Here is a 19,543-nt window from a genome sequence, read left to right as displayed (position 1 = left end):
CGTCTCGAACCGGCCGGCCGCGCTGCCACCTGTGGCGCCCGCCCGCACTCCTTTGCTGCAAGCGGCGGCTCCGCGTCCCCCCTCGGCCCCCGCGACTGACCTGTCCTGCCCGGCGGCGGCTCCATGCTGCAGCCCGGCCGGCTGGCTGGCTCTCTGGGCAGCTACCGCGGCGCTTTCCGCTTCCTGTGCCCGGCGGGGCGACGCCGAGGTCGGCGGCACTGCGCGGCACGGCCCCGCCTCGCCCCGCCCGGGCTTGCTCGCGAGGAGGCGAGGCAGGGGCGGTCCGTGGGAAGCCCGGGCGCCTCCAGGGCGCGGCACAGCAGCCTGGCTTCCCGCCTGGCCACGGGGGCGAGGGGTTGCCAACTGCTGGGAGAGGGAAATGCCCCACCCCGAGGTCGGGTGAGGTCCCCTTGGCTCCTTTTCCTTACGGCCCGGCCATGAAAACCTGTTTCCACCTTTGGGCTTTTGCCTCCAGGCTTGTCGAGAGCCGGGATCCAGCGTTAAGTCTCAACTTCCAACCCCGTTTTTAAAAATCTGGTTCTCCAACTCTTGGGGTGCTCTTCCCGCGCCCTGAGATCTGTGCCCTGGCCGGCAGCGGGAGCTGGTGTGGACTAAGAGCCTTTATGGCACAGATCTCATCACAGTCAGGAGTCGCAAAGTTGCATCCTCCCCTCCTCCCTTCCCTTTCACACTCTCTGGCTCATTCCGCACATGCAGGATGATGCACTTTCAAACTGCTTTCAGTGCTCTTTGAAGCTGTGCGGAATGGCAAAATCCACTTGCAAACAGTTGTGAAAGTGGTTTGAAAACGCATTATTTTGCGTGTGCGGAAGGGGCCTCTGTCTATCTGCCACAAGAGAGAGGCTTGTTTTAAAATAGCTTGTTGGAAATAAAGTTTTAAAGCACAGGTCTTCAAACTATGGCCCTCCAGATGTTCATAGACTACAATTCCCATGAGCCCTACCACTTGGCCATTCTGGCAGGGGCTGATGGGAATTGTAGTCCATGAACATCTGGAGGGCCGTAGTTTGAAGACCCCTGTTTTAAAGCCTTCTCTGTGGTGGAACCTCATCTTCGGAACGCTCTCCACTTGAAGCTTGCGTGGAACATACTTTATGCACGTAAGGTACCAGGGCAGATGGTTTCCTTTTCCCAGGCTGACATGTTTTTATTTAAGCCTGAGAGCCAGTTTTATTAATTTCATTTGGTTGACCTGTATTTAAACCCCGCCCCAGCCCCGCCCCGCCCCACCCTTTCTCCTCAATGGAGGCTTGAATCAGCTTTCATCGTTCTCCATTTTATCCTCACCTGGGGTAGGATAGGCCAGGTGTGTGCAACTAGCCCAGGGTCACTCATCAAGTTTCCGTGGCAAAGCGGAGTTTGAACCTGGGTTTCCCAAAGGAGACCACGCTAACCACGGCACCACACTGGTTGATTTTTGCTCCCTTTGGTGGCTAAGTTTTCTTAATACTAATAAATTGTTGTTTTGCTCATCTTGTTGTGTTTTTATTTGTGAGCCAGGTCTCTGGTGAGGTGTTACATTTCCTTTCAAAAGTCTCCTCCTCCTTGGCTTCTTGAGCAGAGGGAGTCAGGCATGTTTCTGGCCACCTCTTATCCCCACAACCACCATGCGTTAGGCTGAGAGAGAGAGTAACTGGCAGTACGATCATAAGAACATTTTCCTGGGAGTAAGCCTCCTTGAATAGACATAGATTGGGTTCTGAGTAGACCCGCTTGGGATTGCTCCACTGACCTACATATCTGAGGGGATGTGAACCAGTCATAGGCCCATTATACATGGAACACTACCTCGGGGTTCTTCCCTGCATTGTATTGGGGGTCTCCTTGTGTTTCTCTGCTTACATGTGAGGAGGCAGCCCGCAGCCCAGTTTGTCTGCTGAACCTGTACTTCTTTCGTTCTCTTAACTCCACCCACCAACAACCTTAAAGGCACAGATCTCATCACACTCAATAGTCTCAAAACTAGCGCCGATATCCTCTCCTCCTGCCTTCCCCTGCATGCACATGCACATGCACACACACGCGTACACACACACACACACACGCTCTTTCTCTGCCACTGCCACAAGAGAAGAGAAATGAGAGGTTTGTTTTAAAATAGAGGCTTGTTGGAAAAAAGTTTTAGAAAGCTCTCCCGATCATCGGGGAGGGCGGAAGTAGGGAAGGGGAGGTGGGATGGAGCCAAAAAGAGCCCGTCCTTGGACTGTTCTTTGCAAAAGTTAACTCTCTGTTGTTGTTATTATTGTATCAATATCTTGATATATCAATGTGAGCATTTAGGGAAGCAGGAAGGGGTTGGCAACATGAAAGCGTGTGGGTGAGGGGTGGGGGGAAGGCGTGTACGGCAGTGTGAGGGCATGGGAAGGCTGCCCAGGGTGGAGGGAAGATTTCCGGCACAAACTGTGCTCACCGGCAAATCTGTCTGCTCTGGCAGTGAAGTGAATTAAAAGTTGTGGTAGAAGTGGTCTCACTTGCTGCGGAGAGAAGAGAAAGTGAAAGTGGGGCTCCAGAAAATAGGTCCATACCTGAAATCTTGCCCCAACGCACATTTGCCCCCATTGCACACCAGACCCCTTATGCATAATCGACCACTGTCCTTGGTGCTCCCTTTTCTCCCGCTCTGCCCTAAAATAAACCCTTTAAAAGAAAATCATGGAGCACTCACTTATGCTGCGTCTACTTCTGGGCCCAGAACGCAACATGCCATTTCAAATTCCTAACCAAAATGGAAGATGGGGGCACCTAGCCAAAGGCCTTCCTTCCCTAATGGTGACCTTTTTGCCCCTCCTGGGTCCTCGGAGGAGGCGTTGGGAAAGAGCCTGCCCCGTTCTAATTAAGGTCTCCAAGTGGATGATTCCAACCATAAAGGGGAGAAAGGTTTCTGTTCCTGCTTGTATTTGATGAAGGGATCTTTGACTCCTGGAAGCTTGCGCCCTGAAAATCTTGTTGGCCTCTAATCACTAGAATCTCTTCTCCTGCAGACGAACACAGTGACCCGCCTGGAACTCAGATGCCCAAGTAGTCAGACTAGAATGGCCTGTCTCGACCCGGCCTTCCCAAGGCCGAATTATCCCTACGGCTGACTAGACTGAAGGCTTGAGGAACTGTTACCCAGGGCTCCAATGGTTAAAGGCGCTTTTCATTCTGCATCGTAGCAATATCCATATATATTTATATACTCTCATAAGTATATTATGGGGTTGCTATAAGTCAGCTGTGACTTGAAGGCACACGCATACGCAAGGGGAGATATAACAGAAGAAGAGAAGTTGGTGTTATGCCCTGCCTTTCTCTCCTGTGAAGACACTCAAGGCGGCTTACAAACTCCTTTCCCTTCCTCTCCCCACAACAGAGACCTTGTGAGGTAGGTGGGACTGAGAGAGTTCTGGGAGAACTGTGATTAGCCCAAGGTCACCCAGCAGGCTTCATGTGTAGGAGCAAATCCAGTTCACCAGATAAGAGTCTGCTGCTCATGTGGAGGAGTGGGGAATCAAGAGGGAAGCTGGAGAGCACCAGAGGGAAGAAGGATTCTGCTAGTCTGTTAGAAAAAAAGACACAAAAGATTCACAGTTCCAGGGAAGATCAACCCAGTTTTGTTCCGTAATATCTCTCCCCTCGACATCACCTTGTCCCGTGATTGCTAAGCTTACTTGGGAGTCTTTGGTGAGGCATATTCTCAAAATCCAAGCTGAAATGGTGGGCCACGGTGTCTGGTGGGCCAGTTCTTATGTTCTTATGTTCTTAAGGTGTGGTTGAGTGCATTGTGTTGCGGGCGGGGTTATCAGTCCATTTTTTAAGTACTGGGAGCCAGGCTTTGCTAATTTTCAATGTCTCCTCTTTCTTATTGAAGTTGTCCTGGTGTTTGTGAATTTCAATGGCCTCCCTGTGCAGTCTGACATAGTAAGCTTCTGAATTGCCCAGCATTTCAGTGTTCTCAAATAAAATATTATGTCCAGTTTTGTTTAACACGTGTTCTGCAACTGCAGATTTTTCAGGATGGTGAAGCCGACAGTGTCTTTCGTGTTCCTTAATATGGGTCTGAATGCTGCGTTTTGTATTTCCTATGTAGACCTTTCCTCAGCTACAGGGTATGCGATATGCTCCTGCAGAAGTGAGGGGGTCTCTCTTGTCCTTTGCTGAGCGTAGCATTTGCTGTATTTTCCTGGTGGGTTTGAAGATAATGCTTTTTCATCCTTTTCCCTATTTGATCTGTGATTCCCTTGATGTATGGTAGAAATATTTTTCCGGTGGTAGGCTGTTTCTCCTCAGTGCTCTGTGTTTTTCTTGGCCTTAAAGCAGCAGTGGCGTAGGAGGTTAAGAGCTCGTGTATCTAATCTGGAGGAACCGGGTTTGATTCCCAGCTCTGCCACCTGAGCTGTGGAGGCTTATCTGGGGAATTCAGATTAGCCTGTACACTCCCACACTCCCATACACGCCAGCTGGGTGACCTTGGGCTAGTCACAGCTTTTCAGAGCTCTCTCAGCCCTACCTACCTCACAGGGTGTTTGTTGTGAGGGGGGAAGGGCAAGGAGATTGTCAGCCCCTTTGAGTCTCCTGCAGGAGAGAAAGGGGGAATATAAATCCAAACTCTTCTTCTTCTTCCTCCTCTGATTTCTGTAGTGGAGTAGCCATTAGCCTGCAGAGCCCAGTCTAGATGGTTGATTTCATCAGGGAGGAGATGAGGTTCACAAATTCGTTTTGCTTGACCTGTCAGAGTTTTGATTATGCCCCTTTTTTGTATTCCCTTTTATCGTCTCTGCAAGTACATGTAAGTTATACCAAAGAATGGTACACTCCTATCTGGGTTGATTGTCCTCTTCCGCTGAGTGTTCAACTTTGGGAGGGATGCACATGAAGCAGTGAGAGAGGTGGAAACACCCCCCTAGCCAGTTAGACCCATCCTAGCGATCAGTGGGGTGACAGATGTTACAGCCAGATCGCCTGAACAATGTGCCTTTGCATGCCGATAACATATCTCCTAGCGTCAGCGTTTTTAATTGATCATATTTATTTTTACTTCTGATTTGAAGGCTTTCAAATGTGAGGTCCTAGGAACCGACGGATAACTTCTGTGACCGTTCCCTTTTGTAGCCTTAAAATCATGCTTGTATTTTGTGTTTGATTAGTTTGATCAGTTTCGTGCTAATTTCTAATCTATGCCTATTAAAGGTCGGTGGAATTGAACTTATAAGTGATAAAGATGGAGATCTTAGCTTGGATTTTAGAGCATTTAAGTATTGGCTGCGGGTACACTATAACTCTGACCCTCAAGTCTAATTTATCAGATACTTACTGAATCACATTTATCTAACTGGCTAGCTATAATCAAGAAGATTAACTCTATTGGCCTGTTTATTGAGTCTTCCTTGTTCTCCTTCTGATGCTTATAGAAGCATAAAAGACAGGGGGTTTTTTTGGAAATAAGAGGCTCAAAACCTAATTTGTTCTGCTTCTAAGACATGCTACCCACAAAGTCTGGGAATCCTAAGCACACCAGGCCACATAACTGAATATCTTTCTCTATTAGCAGCAGTGGTGTAGGAGGTTAAGAGCTCGTGTATCTAATCTGGAGGAACCGGGTTTGATTCCCAGCTCTGCTGTCTGAGCTGTGGAGGCTTATCTGGGGAATTCAGATTAGCCTGGGCACTCCCACACACGACAGCTGGGTGACCTTGGGCTAGTCACAGCTTCTCGGAGCTCTCTCGGCCCCACCCACCTCACAGGGTGTTTGTTGTGAGGGGAGAAGGGCAAGGAAATTGTAAGCCCCTTGGAGTCTCCTGCAGGAGAGAAAGGGGGGATATAAATCCAAACTCCTCTTCTTCTTCTATTACAAAATCTGAGGCAGTGCAGAGTTTACACTCTTGCTCGCTTGAACGCTATGCCATCTGCCCTACTCTCTGGAAGATTCCAGATTGTACCATATGCAGAAAGAGTCTGCCCTTGTGCTTCAGCAGCTATTGAAACACTGCAACGTATTTTTATTTTTCTGTCCATTCTATGCTGAGATTCAGGCCAAGTTCTTAACCCCTGTTATTGCACTGAGAGCCGACTCTTCTGTTGTAGCGTCGACGTCCTTATTAAATAGCCTTCTGCAGATCTGTGAGAGAGGGTACTCAGTTTCCTACAGGGCGCTGTAAACTTTCGCTCTCTTAGGAAAAAGTAGAAAGTTTAGGTGCTGTAAAATCTATAACATATGCATTTTTATAATTTTGTTTTGAATTGTTTTATATTACTTTTTAATGCCAATCAGTTGTGTCTCCTTTTAATTATAATATTGGATTATACTTTGATGCCAATAAAGGCTTATGTGTATACATATGTAAGTGAAAAGCATTGCAATTATTATCTACGCCAGGAGGGTACTACAAGAAAGCATTGTTGATTTCTTATGCCAAGCGAATTGAAGATGTGTGAGTTGGATTCGGGATGGGATCTTTTGTCAGTAGAAAGAGGCCTATTTTTGCCCCCTGCATCCCAAAATGCTGCTCTTGGGGATGGTGGACCTCCAGCAACTACATTAGGGCTGAGTTGCCCAAACCCACTCCCTTTCTGTAAGCGATCTAGCAGCTGGATCCGACCCACTGTTGGTAAATTGCTTCATCCAGTTTTCACTGAGCCACATTAGACAACAATCAAGTTAACTATACTCTTGACATAAAAAGTGGTGTTCCTTTTTAACCCCAAATGTGTATGTGTACACAACGCAAGGCCTGGCCCAGATGGGCCAAGCAGTGGCGTAATGCCCATTGGGCAAGGTGGGCAGCTGCCCAGGGCACCAACTTGTGGGGGGGGCATCAAAATTCAGGGTTTGTTTTTGGGTATTTTTAGTGGTTTTCAATTTTTCAATTATTAGCTCCTATTGGGAAAAATGGGGGATGGGGCACCCCCTTTTGGAGTCCATAACTTTGGACTCCTTGAACCAAACCTCACCAAACCTGGGGGGTAGCATAAGGACAGTCTCCTAATGATACACTGAAATTTTGGAGCTGATATGTCTAAAAATGCACCCCCTGCAGGCACCAATGCCTTGGTGCAAAAAAAAATTTGGTCGTGGTGGAGTGGCCACCCTTGGGGGGGGGGGGGCATCCAACTCAAGTTTTGCCCAAGGCTACAGTTTGCCTTGTTACGCCCCTGGGGCCAAGCTAGCCAAATCTCATCCAATCTGTGAAATTGAGCAGGGTCAGCCCCGGTTCGTATTTCGATGGCCAACCACGTCTGCTGACCTCTTGCCTTGAAAACTCTGTGGTCACCATACAGTTGGCTGTGCCTGGACAGCGATTTCCACCACCAGACAATGCAAAAACACTGAACAAGTATATCCAATGGAATTGGGGTGCTGTGTGGTTTCCGGGCTGCATGGCCGTGTTCTAGCAGCATTCTCTCCTGACGTTTCGCCTGCATCTGTGGCTGGCATCTTCAGAGGATCTGATAGTAGGAAAGCAAAGCAAGTGGAGTATATATATACCTGTGAGTAAAGGTCATCTGAATAGGAGTGGCCTAGCAAGTAAGTAACAATGAAGTGTAGCATGTGGGTAACAATGGAGATAGCAAGGTCAATAGGCGAGGCATCTGCATGGAAGTAGTCTGGCCTTTGTTCCCTTTGATTGTCTATTGTCGATAGTCATCCTGTGTTCGTGTGGAGCTGATTAGTCACTGTCTTGACTCCAGTGTTTTTCAAAACTGGCAGCCAAATTCTGTTCATTTTCATGGTTTCTTCCTTTCTGTTGAAATTGTCCATGTGCTTGTGGATGCAGGCAAAAACGTCAGGAGAGAATGCTGCTAGAACACAGCCATACAGCCTGGAAACCACACAGCGCCCCAGCGATTCCGGCCGTGAAAGCCTTCGACAATACACATCCACTGGAATGTTCACGTGCCTGAACACTTCCGGAAACAGATGCCGAATCTCTTTTCTCCATGAAATGGAAATCAATGGACATGCTTGGCTACAGTTTTAAAAGCAGATGAAGTGGAGAACTCAGGCCCCTTCCACACGTGCAGAATAATGCACTTTCCATCCACTTTCAATGCGCTTTGCAGCTGGATTTTACTGTGCGGAATAGCAAAATCCACTTGCAAACAAGTGTGAAAGTGGATTGAACGTGCGTTATTCTGCATGTGCGGAAGGGGGCTCACTCTGCCTCTCCTTACAGAAACTTACAGCACACTCCCTTCTTGCCTTTGACGCCTCAACAACCCAGCCCGGCAAAGTGGAGGCAGATAACTGCCTCCAACCAATGCCTTAGCCTCTCCCCTCCTGTATGTGAAGGGAAGTGGGGGAAAGAGCTTAAATGGCATTCAATAGGTGATGGATACTTGGCCTACTGTCAGTGCCCTCCTTTCCTGTGAAGCTGGAAATGCGGGGAGGACGCAGCAGGGATTCTGTTCTCAACATCCCCCCACCCAATTCATCTTCTTTACTTACCTTTAGAACTCGTGTCAAACTCGCGGCCCTCCAGATGTTATGGACTACAGTTCCCATCATCCCCTGCCAGCATCATGCTGGCAGGGGTGATCCAGTGCAGTACTGCTGGAGGAGCGAACATTACTATGCTCAGGAGAAACGTCAGAGATGTCCACAGAAGCAGTGAAGCACCCGTGTATGCAGGGATTATCTAGTACCGTCTGTCGCTTGCTTTTGCCATCAGCGTGTAGCCTCAGAAAACACCCTTGAGCGCAGGCAGCCGAGTCAGTCCAAAAAACTCAACCTCCCCTCCCGCCATACAAGCACGAAACACTGCAAGCGAGGAATTCTCTTAACCCACACAGCAGGGGTGGTGGGAACTTTTGCTTGGCCAAGAAGGGGCCAGAGGACGCCTCCAAAGCCGTAGCTCCCTTGCTTCCGCCAGCCAGAGAGGCCATGCTCAACCGCAAGACGTCTAACTGGGAAGGAAGCCCATCTCAAAAGTGAGTCAAGAGCTCTGCCTGTCCAGATAATCTGAAGCTTTTGGGGTGGATACAGCGGCCTTCGGCTCTTCCAAATAAGGAGAGGCCGGGGGCAGTGACATGACCGTGGGACAGGATTGGATAAAATGGATGGTTTTTTGTTTTAAAGCGCCACGACAGCATCCCAAGCTGGGGCAAAAAACGGCGCGAACGTCACCTTTGTCTGCATTATGGAGAATCCAGATCACAGCCTGGTACTGAATCACGGCCATCCACTGTTTTCTAGGTTGTCCTCCCATCTTTTGTAAAGATCTAATTTGTGGTCATATTCTTGGCTTTGCAAAGAACTGACATTGTGCAAGCTGGGAGGAGGAATTGGTAGAGAACGCCACTTGATTGGGAATGCCCCGATGTTTCCTGGTCGATGTAGTGTTGAAAGCTTTGACACCTGCAATCAACTGGGCATTGTAGGTTTTCCGGGCGGTGGGGTCTGTAGCCTGTAGCTTTTGATCCTAACATTTCATCAGCATCTGGGACTGGCATGTTCCGAGGCATGTCATGGTAAGAGGGTGTCATGGAGAGGAACACATCTTACTGTGACCTGCCTCAGAAGATGCCAGCCATAGACACGGGCAAAAGTGCCAAACCCACACAGCCCGGAAAGCTCACGACAACCAGTTTCCTGGTTGCACTGTCCTATAGTACAGAAATAACTTTTGAAAAACCTTCCTTGCAGATAAACTCTTTGAATGACAGCGTTCATTGGTGTAATTCAGCCCCTTCTAACTGCGCTTTCTTTTGCAGCAGACTAGCAATTTCCCCACCTTTTTGAATAAAAAGAATTGGTTTTTATACCCTGCTTTTACTGCAAGGAGTTTTAAAGTGGCTTACAATCACCCTTTCCCTTCCCACAACAGGCAGGTGAGGTAGGTGGGGCTGAGAGAGTTCAGAGAGAACTGTGACTAGCCCAGGGCTCTGCAACCGGCGGGTCTCCAGATGTTCATGGACTACAAATTCCATCACCCCCTGCCACCATGGCCAATTGGCTGCGCTGGCAGGGACTGATGGGATTTGTAGTCCCATAATCCTAGGCTACTGTTAGCAAACCCTGAACTATTAAAGAATCACCAGCAGGCTTCATAAGCAGGAGCAGGGAAACAAATCCAGTCCACCAGATAAGAGGAGGAGCGAGGAATCAAACCCGGTTCTCCAGATTAGAATCCACTGCTCTTAAGCACTACATCACTCTTAACCACGCTGGTCCAAGGTCACTTTATGTGGAAGAGCAGGGAAACAACTCCAGTCCACCAGATAAGAATCTGCTGCCACTCATGTGGAGGAGTAGGGAATCAAACCCGGTTCTCCAGGTTAGAATCCACTGCTCTTAAGCACTACATCACTCTTAACCACGCTGGTCCAAGGTCACATGTGGAAGAGCAGGGGAAACAACTCCCAAGTCCACCAGATAAAGAGTCTGCTGCCCTCATGTGGAGGAGTAGGGAATCAAACCACGTTTCTCCAGGTTAGAATCCACTGCTCTTTAAGCACTACATCACTCTTATTACGCTGGTCAAGGTCACTTTTATGTGGAAGAGGCAGGGGAACACCTCCAGTCCACCAGATAAGAATCTGCTGCCACTCGTAGTGAAGTAGTAAGAATCAAACCCGGTTCTCCAGGTTAGAATCCACTGCTCTTAAGCACTACATCACTCTTAACCACGCTGGTCCAAGGTCACTTTATGTGGAAGAGCAGGGAAACAACTCCAGTCCACCAGATAAGAATCTGCTGCCACTCATGTGGAGGAGTAGGGAATCAAACCCGGTTCTCCAGGTTAGAATCCACTGCTCTTAAGCACTACATCACTCTTAACCACGCTGGTCCAAGGTCACTTTATGTGGAAGAGCAGGGAAACAACTCCAGTCCACCAGATAGAGTCTGCTGCCACTCATGTGGAGGGTAGAATCAAACCCGGTTCTCCAGGTTAGAATCCACTGCTCTTAAGCACTACATCACTCTTAACCACGCTGGTCCAAGGTCACTTTATGTGGAAGAGCAGGGAAACAACTCCAGTCCACCAGATAAGAATCTGCTGCCACTCATGTGGAGGAGTAGGGAATCAAACCCGGTTCTCCAGGTTAGAATCCACTGCTCTTAAGCACTACATCACTCTTAACCACGCTGGTCCAAGGTCACTTTATGTGGAAGAGCAGGGAAACAACTCCAGTCCACCAGATAAGAATCTGCTGCCACTCATGTGGAGGAGCACGGAATCAAACCCGGTTCTCCAGGTTAGAGTCCACTTGCTCTTAAGCACTTACCCAACCACTCTGGCCCAAGGGTTTGTGTGGACAAGTAAGATGACAATTCTGACGGGTCTTTTCCATCCCAGGTGCCCAGCCTGGTCCTGGGAAGAAGGTGATGGAATCTTGTTGAGATGCACAAGGAAAAGTAGCAAGCTGGTCTGTGCTCTGGCTTACCTGGCACTCTACAGGGCTTTCTGGAGCAGGAAGGTTCACAGGAAGCCCTTGAGAAGAGGGGGAACAGGAAGCAACGGCAGCAGCCCAGGCAAAATGGTCTTTCCAAAGGTACTGCCAGAGTTGGGATCCAGCAGGGTCTCACAGGTTCCCGAGAGTAGGTTACTAATTATTTGTGTGTGCCGAGAGGGGGTTACTAATGGGTGATTTTGCCACGTGATTTTTGCCTTAGTTACGCCCCTCCTCTCAGCAGTAGCACGCAGAACTTGAAGCGATCCTAGCAGGAAGTGCACCCGGCGTCGCGTGGCATCTCGCGCCTCGCGTGCATTCGTTCCTGCATGGCAAGGACGGCGCTGGCCCGGCTGCGTCCTTGCCACAGCCCCGCCCGGAATGCCTGGGCCCGCGTCCCCATCGTGCCCGCTTAGCCCATTGGCTACATACCCACGTTTGAAATCCCACCACCATGGGAACCTGTTACTAAAGTTTTTGGATCCCACCACTGGGTACTGCCATATCGAAACTGGCCTTGTAAAGAAGTACTGAGCTGAGAGACTGGAAGACCTGCGGGGGTCTTTTCATCCAAAACCTGGGACGGGGTGGGGTGGGGAACCAGGCACAGCCAACACAACTTCAAAACCCGCCCAGTTTTATTTTAACAGTCACAAAATCATTGATCATTCAGACTTCACAACGGGCTCCGTGCAGACCCCACACAATTCAGCCGCTTTAGGGGGCTTTTTGCACGGACGTCGCCCTCCCTCCTCCCCGCAAATCATCCCCGCAAGCCCACGTTGGGTGGGGGGCAAAAGAAACCGCCAAAGGAAAACACACTTTTCTGTCTCCGTAAAAAGGGGTCCCTGCCAAGTCCCTTCAAAAATGCCAGCGAGTGTGGCTCCTGAAAAGGGGAGAAAAGAAATACCGCAAATGGCTACAGGTTACACATACAAAGACTACAAAGGGACGGGGGCTTCTCCGTAACCGATGGCAGAACAATCTACGCAAGAGTCCCTGATGGCTAGTGCAGGGGGCAAAGGTCAAGTCTATGCCTTAAGCCATTAGCTACCCAGTTCCCTGCTGCCTGCTCAGGTGAGGGAAGAAGGGCCAGAGGCAGCAGGTGGAATAGCCCAAAGGACACAGAGCAGATGATAGGGGGCCACCACCGAGCAACCCGTCCAAATGAGCAACAGGAAACCAATACACCATCCATTCCACTTTCAGCAAGCGACCAATTTTTTTTTTGGTACATTTGTGTTCTGAATTTTTGTTTTAACCTTTCGATGCTACAGCCAGGTTCCCCCAGAGACAAACATTGATCAGACCGGCTGACTGGATGCTTGCGCCGAAACAATGCGCCTCGCCTTGGTTGGGTGCGCTTCCAAAGAACCAAAACCTACAGCAGGGAGAAACCCACCATACAGCCAGGAGGGTCTTTCCCCTGCTACGGGAGGCACACCTCCTAAAGTCTTATTAAAGTACTAGCTCAGATGCTGGGGCAGGCTAGAAGTCAAGGGCACGCAGCTGGACATCTGTTCACCTGTGCCCGTTCTACAGCGAGCGAGCGGCCGCCCCGGCCTTTCAAAACAGTGGCCAGAGGCTAAAGGATCCAGTTGCTGCAGCTGAGCTGCTCAAAATACTGCCAAAGGCCCCGTTGCAGTTCTGCTCCTACGGCCTGTGCCCACAGCCGATAGGGTGTAGAAGGCTCAAAGCTCATCCCACTTGCAACATGATTGGTTGTAAGACACAGTGGGCGCAGGGACTCCAAAGTCACGGTTGAGGATGCTGACGTTTCCAGGATTTCATTGTTTTAAAAAAAGTGTACAAGTCCACTATCAAAGGGCCACCGGGGGGTGGGTGGGTGGGGGTGGGGGTGGGGGGGCGTGCCTTCTATCGTACAAGGGTGAGAACATCTCTGGCCAGCCTAATGGGAATTGGGTGAGAGAAACAGGTCTCCAGAGACGTGACTGCCGAACTGTGGAGGCGCAGCAGGCAAACGGGCAGGGAGATGAAACTTTTGTCTTCGTTTTGGTTTCCTGATGCTGTGAGTTCAGAGAGCAGGGATGAGGGTCTCTTAGCTCCCATAATGCATCGTGTTGGTGGTGATGGACATGGGCGAGGCCATGGAAATCGCCGGGCCCCCCATGGTGAACTGGCTGTTGACAGGGTAGTGGGAGCTCGACGTTCCTCCGCCTTGACCGCTGGATGAACCTGCAGAGGAGAGAAAAGCCATCAGGTTCACACCACAGGGAGAAGAAACGACGGGTTTTTTTTTCCCCAGCAGAGAATCCTCACCCTCTACTTTGTGGCAAACAGGACCAGTTGCAACAAGGAGCTGGTTTTTTTTTAACAGCAACAGCAAAAAAGGTAAAAACACCTATAGTATTTTGACCTCACTCTCTGTACACTTAATTTCCAACAAAGGAGATAGCATGCATATCAGATTTTTTTTTGCAAAAAAATTCCTGGATAACCATGCACATCAGTTAGCGGTCAAAAAAAAATTAGAAGCGAGATGAAGCATGGCGACATCTTAAGCCTCGTCTCAGAGCTTCTGAGAGGCAAAGAGCGTTTTACTTTTGAAGGCCTGAGTTGGCGAGGTGGCGAGCGGAAGGGAAAATGCCGATGGGCTTTCGCCACCTTCTGTATCAACCCCGGGTTAAGGTTCTTGCCGGGAAAAAAGCTCTTTTGCCAGAACCAAACTTTTCACTAAAATACCCGACTGTCCAGCCGGTTAGAAAAATGGCAAATTAGAAACTGGCAAATCACGATGCAGACTCATCTTTACGCCAAAAGTGCTGCTGCCGCCGATATCCGGCACCGGCAACCAACATGTGCATATTTTTTTTTTGCAAATTCAACTTTAGTTTCCGGCTTCCAGGATCACGTAAGCCCCCAAAATTGACATTCCTTCCTCCATCCCAGTGACCATAGCCAGCCATGCACACAATCTTCCTGCCCCCCTCCTTTCAAGCAGGGTCAGGTCGGGGCAGGTTTACCTTGGACAATCCCTGTGCTCATGATGGATCCCATCCGGGAATGGGTATGGTTGACAATCCCCGTGTTAGCTGCTTGGGAAGAAAGAAAAATGCTCAAACAGGCCCGGTCTCGGCACTCAACTCAATTGTCAAGGCTAGTTAGACCCGGCTCGCTAAGAAAACCAGTTAGGAAAGGCACAAGCGGCAAATCTCTCGGCAGGAAGTCAAAACAAAACCTGACTTCAAATCTAGAAGCCAGTTTATTGGACGAACAGCGAAACCAGACCTCAGCCTTGAACCAGAACCAGAGCGTTCGATCGTCAGAATCATTATTCTATCAGTTTCTATGCCAATAAAGGCTTGCTTCTGCTTCTATTCTATCAGTTGTGAGAAAGGGCATCTTCCTATCTTTGGAAAAAAAGAAAGGGACTATATGTTCCAGACCGCTGCCAGGGAAAGAAGGGGTGACAGTAGTCGTGAGATTCGTAATTCCGTCCCCTACATTTACTCCGACTCCAGGAATAAAAATTCCAGCCCAGAGAACTGGAAGCCTAATTCAGACTTGTCCTCGGTCATGATCCAGATGTTAGTCCAGATCCGTGGTGGCGAACCTTTGGCACTCCAGATGTTATGGACTACAATTCCCATCAGCCCCTGCCAGCATGGCCAAATTGTAGGGGCTGATGGGAATTGTAGTCCATAACATCTGGAGTGCCAAAGGTTCGCCATCACTGGTCTAGATGTTCAACTTCTCAGCTTGTCTCCAGGAGCGGGACTGATAATATAACGGCCCTCTCCCAACATCCCACCCATTTGCAGCACAAACCGTCACACCCTGCATGTAGCAACTTTGGTTTCCTAACAGGACATACTTCACTGAGATCAAGTAACAAACTGAAGCTTAAACCACTGGGAGGAACGATCCCAGAAGCTTGCGCGCGCCCCTTTGCTGACGTCATCATGATCCAGAGGCAGAATGTATCTCCCACAGCCAGAGGCGTGGATGGGCCAAACTGCGCCCGGTGCGCATTCTATATTTCCCGCCCCACACTTACCTTAGTTCCTTTCCTTTTTCAGAACTTCTTCAGGCTGCAAAAGGCCTGTTCTTATTAAAAACGGCCTGATGGGAACTATACTTCCCAGGAGACCTTGTGAGCCCCAAGGTCTCCTGGGAACTGAAGTTCCTCCAGGCGTTTTCCACTTTCAGTGAAACAGGCCTTTTGCGGCATCTGAAAAAGTTCTGAAAAGGCTAAAATTAATGGAACTAATGAGAGAGAGTGTGGGAAAGAGGAGGGGGGAGCGCCGTGGGATGAAGCTGGCATGGGAAAGAGAGGCCTGGGGCCGATTTTCTCTCCCCAGGCGCATGCCTGAGTGCCCGGTGCGGTTTTACTCCCTTATCCCCTTGTAGCTTCAGCTTTGCACTGCCCACATGGTAGCATGCAATATCTCCAGCATGGCCTATGACCACATTACTCCCAGCTTCTTGTTCTGCGTCTTTATAGAACACGAAGCCCATGAAGCCGCAAGTCGAGTCTAGCACCCACATGCTTTCAGATATCAGTTTCTGGAAAGAGGTCTTTCAACTTTCCAACAACCAACCGCGGTGTAGCAAAGAGACTATCCTTTCTCTTGCTGCAAAGGAAGTCCCGTCTGATCAGAAAATGCTACACGGGTCTTGAACAAGAAAAGAACTGACAGCCCAACAATGCTCGCCTTGCTTCCAGGACCAAAAGACCTTCATGCAACTCCAACTGCATGTTCTTCCCACAAAGTATTCCATGAATTTACAGCTATGACGTGGAAAGTCAAGAGCCCCACTGAAAGCATACATGACCCGCCGCTCCTGCATGAAGCAGGCAAAACCGGTTACTGTTACAAAATGGAAGACAGACATATCCAGCAAACATACAGAAGTCACAAGGATCACTCAACATATTTGGCAACAGTGGCATGTAGAATGGAAAACAATATAGAAGAAGAAGAAGAGTTTGGATTTATATCCCCCCTTTCTCTCCTGCAGGAGACTCAAAGGGGCTGACAATCTCCTTGCCCTTCCCCTCACAAATGCAAACACACCTGTGAAGTGGTGGTGGGAGCTGAGAGCCTCTGAGAAGCTGTGACTAGCCCAAGGGGTCACGCCAGCTGGTGTGGCATGTGGGAATTAATACAGGCTAATCTGAATTCCCCAGATAAGCCTCCCACAGCTCAAGCCGAAGCAGAGCTGGGAATCAAACTCGGTTCTTCCAGATTAGATATACGAGCTCTTAACCTCCTACGCCATATACAGCGCCAACATAATCTTGCATCATACAGCTCTGAGCATGAATCTCAAGCACCACACAGCTAAGGGCTGTTCAACCCAAGACAATTTTTAGACTGTGGACGCTCATCAACAAAGTACAAAGCACTGACAGACAAATATTTGCCGCTGTCAAAAGAGAATCCATTTTGTTGGCTGTAAGGCTTAGAAAAAGAATCCGCTTTTCTTTCTTTTCTCATGAGCTCAGTTGGATTCCAGAGAGGCAGTCTGTTAATTTTGGAATGGAAGTGTGCACTGTAAGCTTCAAGAAATTAAGTAGCGAATTAGCCTTGATTCCAGAGGGATGTGAAGCGTCACCTTCATTTAATCCCAACTAGCTAAAATCGATCTGTTAGAGTTTGGATTTGTATCCCCCTTTCTCTCCTTTAAGGAGACACAAAGGGGCTTACAATCTCCTTTCTCTCCCCAACAAACACCCTGTAGAGGTGCCAGAGCGGGACTGGAGAAAGCTCCGGAGAACTGTGACTAGCCCAAAATGTCACCCAGCTGGTATGCGTTTGAGTGCGCAAGCTAATCTAGTTCACCAGATAAGCCTCCACAGTTCAAGTGGCAGAGTGGGGAATCAACCTGGTTCTCCAGATTAGAGTGCACCTGCTCTTAATCACTATATCATGCTAACTGGAGAGGTTCCATTTAAGGAAGGAAGGGCAGTGGCGTAGGAGGTTAAGAGCTCGTGTATCTAATCTGGAGGAACCGGGTTTGATTCCCAGCTCTGCCACTTTGAGCACAATGGCAGGCTTATCTGGGAGAATTCAGGATTAGCCTGTACACTCCCACTGCGCCAGCTGGGTGACCTTGGGCTGATCACAGCCTTCTCGAGCTCTCTCAGCCCCACCTACTACCTTTTATTGAGGGGGAAGGGCAAGGAGATTATAAGCCCCTTTGAGTCTCCTGCAGGAGAGAAAGGGGGGATATAAATCCAAACTACTACTACTCCTCCTCCTCTTCTTCTTCATCCAGAATTTTCTGATCAAAGTAAACCCTGATTGGTCAATCAGTGATCACTTGGGCGACCAGTCTGAACCATAAATCAGTTCTATCGGTGTGAGCAGTGACTTTCCTTTTCTTTATTCTATGCTTCGCCTCCACTTGGCTTGAAAAGCGATTGGAATTTTGCCCAAGTACTGATGATATCCAGTACCCTTTTGCCTGAAAGTGTTTCTCTTGGTATGCAGACTTTAGTTTAGTTTTTATATGTGTAACCTTATTGCACCTTGATTCTGTGTTCACTGTTATGTTTTTAAGCCTTATGTTTTACTTTCTGTTGTTAATTTAAAAAAATTAAGATATATTCTGTTTGCATTTGGAGTTCTCATTGGCACTGGACCACTCCAAAGGCCTGGCCAGGTATTTGACAGCCACTGCCCCTAGTTCTTATTCACTACACAGCACACCAGCATTCTCCACTATCTGGCATCTTTGTGTTGTGTTTTATTCTGTTTTTATGTACTAGAACAGGGGTCTGCAACCTGTGGCTCTCCAGATGTTCACGGACTACAATTCCCATCATCCCCTGCCAGCATGATGCTGGCAGGGGATGATGGGAACTGCCTAGTCGGTAATGAATATCTGGAAGGAAACGAAGAGTTGTTTACCACGATGCATTCTGGAGCATAGGTAATAAGCCTACGGTCTTCTTCCAGATGTTATGGACTACAGTTCCCATCATCCCCTGCCAGCACGTTGCTGGCAGGGGATGATGGGAACTGTAGTCCATAACACCTGGAGGGCTGAGAGTTTGACACCTATGTTCTAGAGCTTGAGTCTCCCAGCAAGGGCCTCCTCCTGTCATGTGACATAAGCAATGAACTGCGTAACATCAGGTAGAGATAGCAAGAAGATCACGGTGTGGACTGAGGGCATGCATTCCTCACTGGGCATTCAGAGGTCAGGCACTTGGATGAAGCAGGGCATGCCAATCTTTCAAAGGCCCCCCCCCCCAAGCCCTGAGAGGGTGAGGCACCGCCCGTAATACCGGGTGAGAGGGTGAGGCACCGGCCGTAACACCGCCCGTAGTACTGGGATTCCCCCATCGAGATACAACCTGGTTCGCCAGGCAGACAAACTTACCTAGAGGAATAAGGTTGTTGTGGCCAACGTTGGTGCCGCCGGATATCACGCTGCTGAGATCATATGCTGTCGGCATCCCTGCAACACGGGACGGAAGGGGGAAAGCGTGAGCCAGGAAGAAAGAGGGCATGAGGACATTTGGAGATGTGCATGCATACTCATGGGCTTTGCCCAGCTCTTTCTAACTGCTGAAAACATAATGTGGAAGGCAGGGGCAGAGGAAGGGGGAACTGCACCCGGGGCACATGTGCGCCCTGTGCCCTTGCCACACCCCTCTGCGCGGTGTATTGTGCCCGATTAACGTCGCCTCCCACTCCCCTTGGTGTGCTAAGCTTTCACTGGTGGAAGAGCATCATCCTCACTAGTCAGATTCACTAGGAGAGGGACGTTTGCCCCCAGTGTTGACTTCTCTGGAGGAGATGGACAGTTTCTTGTTCATGCAGAAGTTCTTGCAGCGAGATGCTTCTATGAGACTGCAACATGAGCCACGCTGCACCCTCTCTCTGCTGTGTGGCTATTTATTATTACTGACTTCTTTTTTAGTCCCCCCTTCTCCCCAAAGCAGCTCATAGCATCCGTTCTACCCTTACAACAACTCTGAGAGGGAGGTCACGCCGAGAGTCTGTGGCCCGAGTTCACCGAGCGAGAGGACGGATGCAAACCCTGGCCTCCCGGATCCGACTGCCGCACTGTAACTACGACACACCCGTGTGCCTGGATAAAAAAAAGCCCCGGCTCCAAAATCCTCTAAAAAGGAAGACACTTTTTGGAATCCTCTTGGCAGGTGGAATCTACAAGC

General features: G+C 49.2%; 2 protein-coding genes across 2 annotated transcripts in view; one reads left to right on the top strand and one right to left on the bottom strand.

Annotated features, from left to right (window-relative positions):
• The window catches only part of PHC1 (polyhomeotic homolog 1), a 249,717-nt gene that overhangs the window by 105,101 nt on the left and 125,073 nt on the right, over positions 1–19,543 (top strand). The window lies entirely within an intron of this gene.
• The window catches only part of CARM1 (coactivator associated arginine methyltransferase 1), a 74,684-nt gene continuing 67,152 nt past the window's right edge, over positions 12,012–19,543 (bottom strand). The window contains exons 14-16 of the mRNA XM_048503274.1: positions 18,745–18,822; positions 14,376–14,444; positions 12,012–13,587 (exon numbers count right to left, since the gene is read on the bottom strand). Coding sequence (XP_048359231.1) covers positions 13,451–13,587; positions 14,376–14,444; positions 18,745–18,822 — 284 coding nt within the window. The 3' untranslated portion in view covers positions 12,012–13,450. The remainder of the gene's footprint in view (positions 13,588–14,375; positions 14,445–18,744; positions 18,823–19,543) is intronic.

Source organism: Sphaerodactylus townsendi, linkage group LG07 (assembly GCF_021028975.2).
Source record: "Sphaerodactylus townsendi isolate TG3544 linkage group LG07, MPM_Stown_v2.3, whole genome shotgun sequence".
NCBI classification, from domain to species: Eukaryota; Metazoa; Chordata; class Lepidosauria; order Squamata; family Sphaerodactylidae; genus Sphaerodactylus; species Sphaerodactylus townsendi.
Note: the sequence above shows the minus strand (reverse complement) of the source record. Positions and strands in the feature narration are given on the sequence as shown.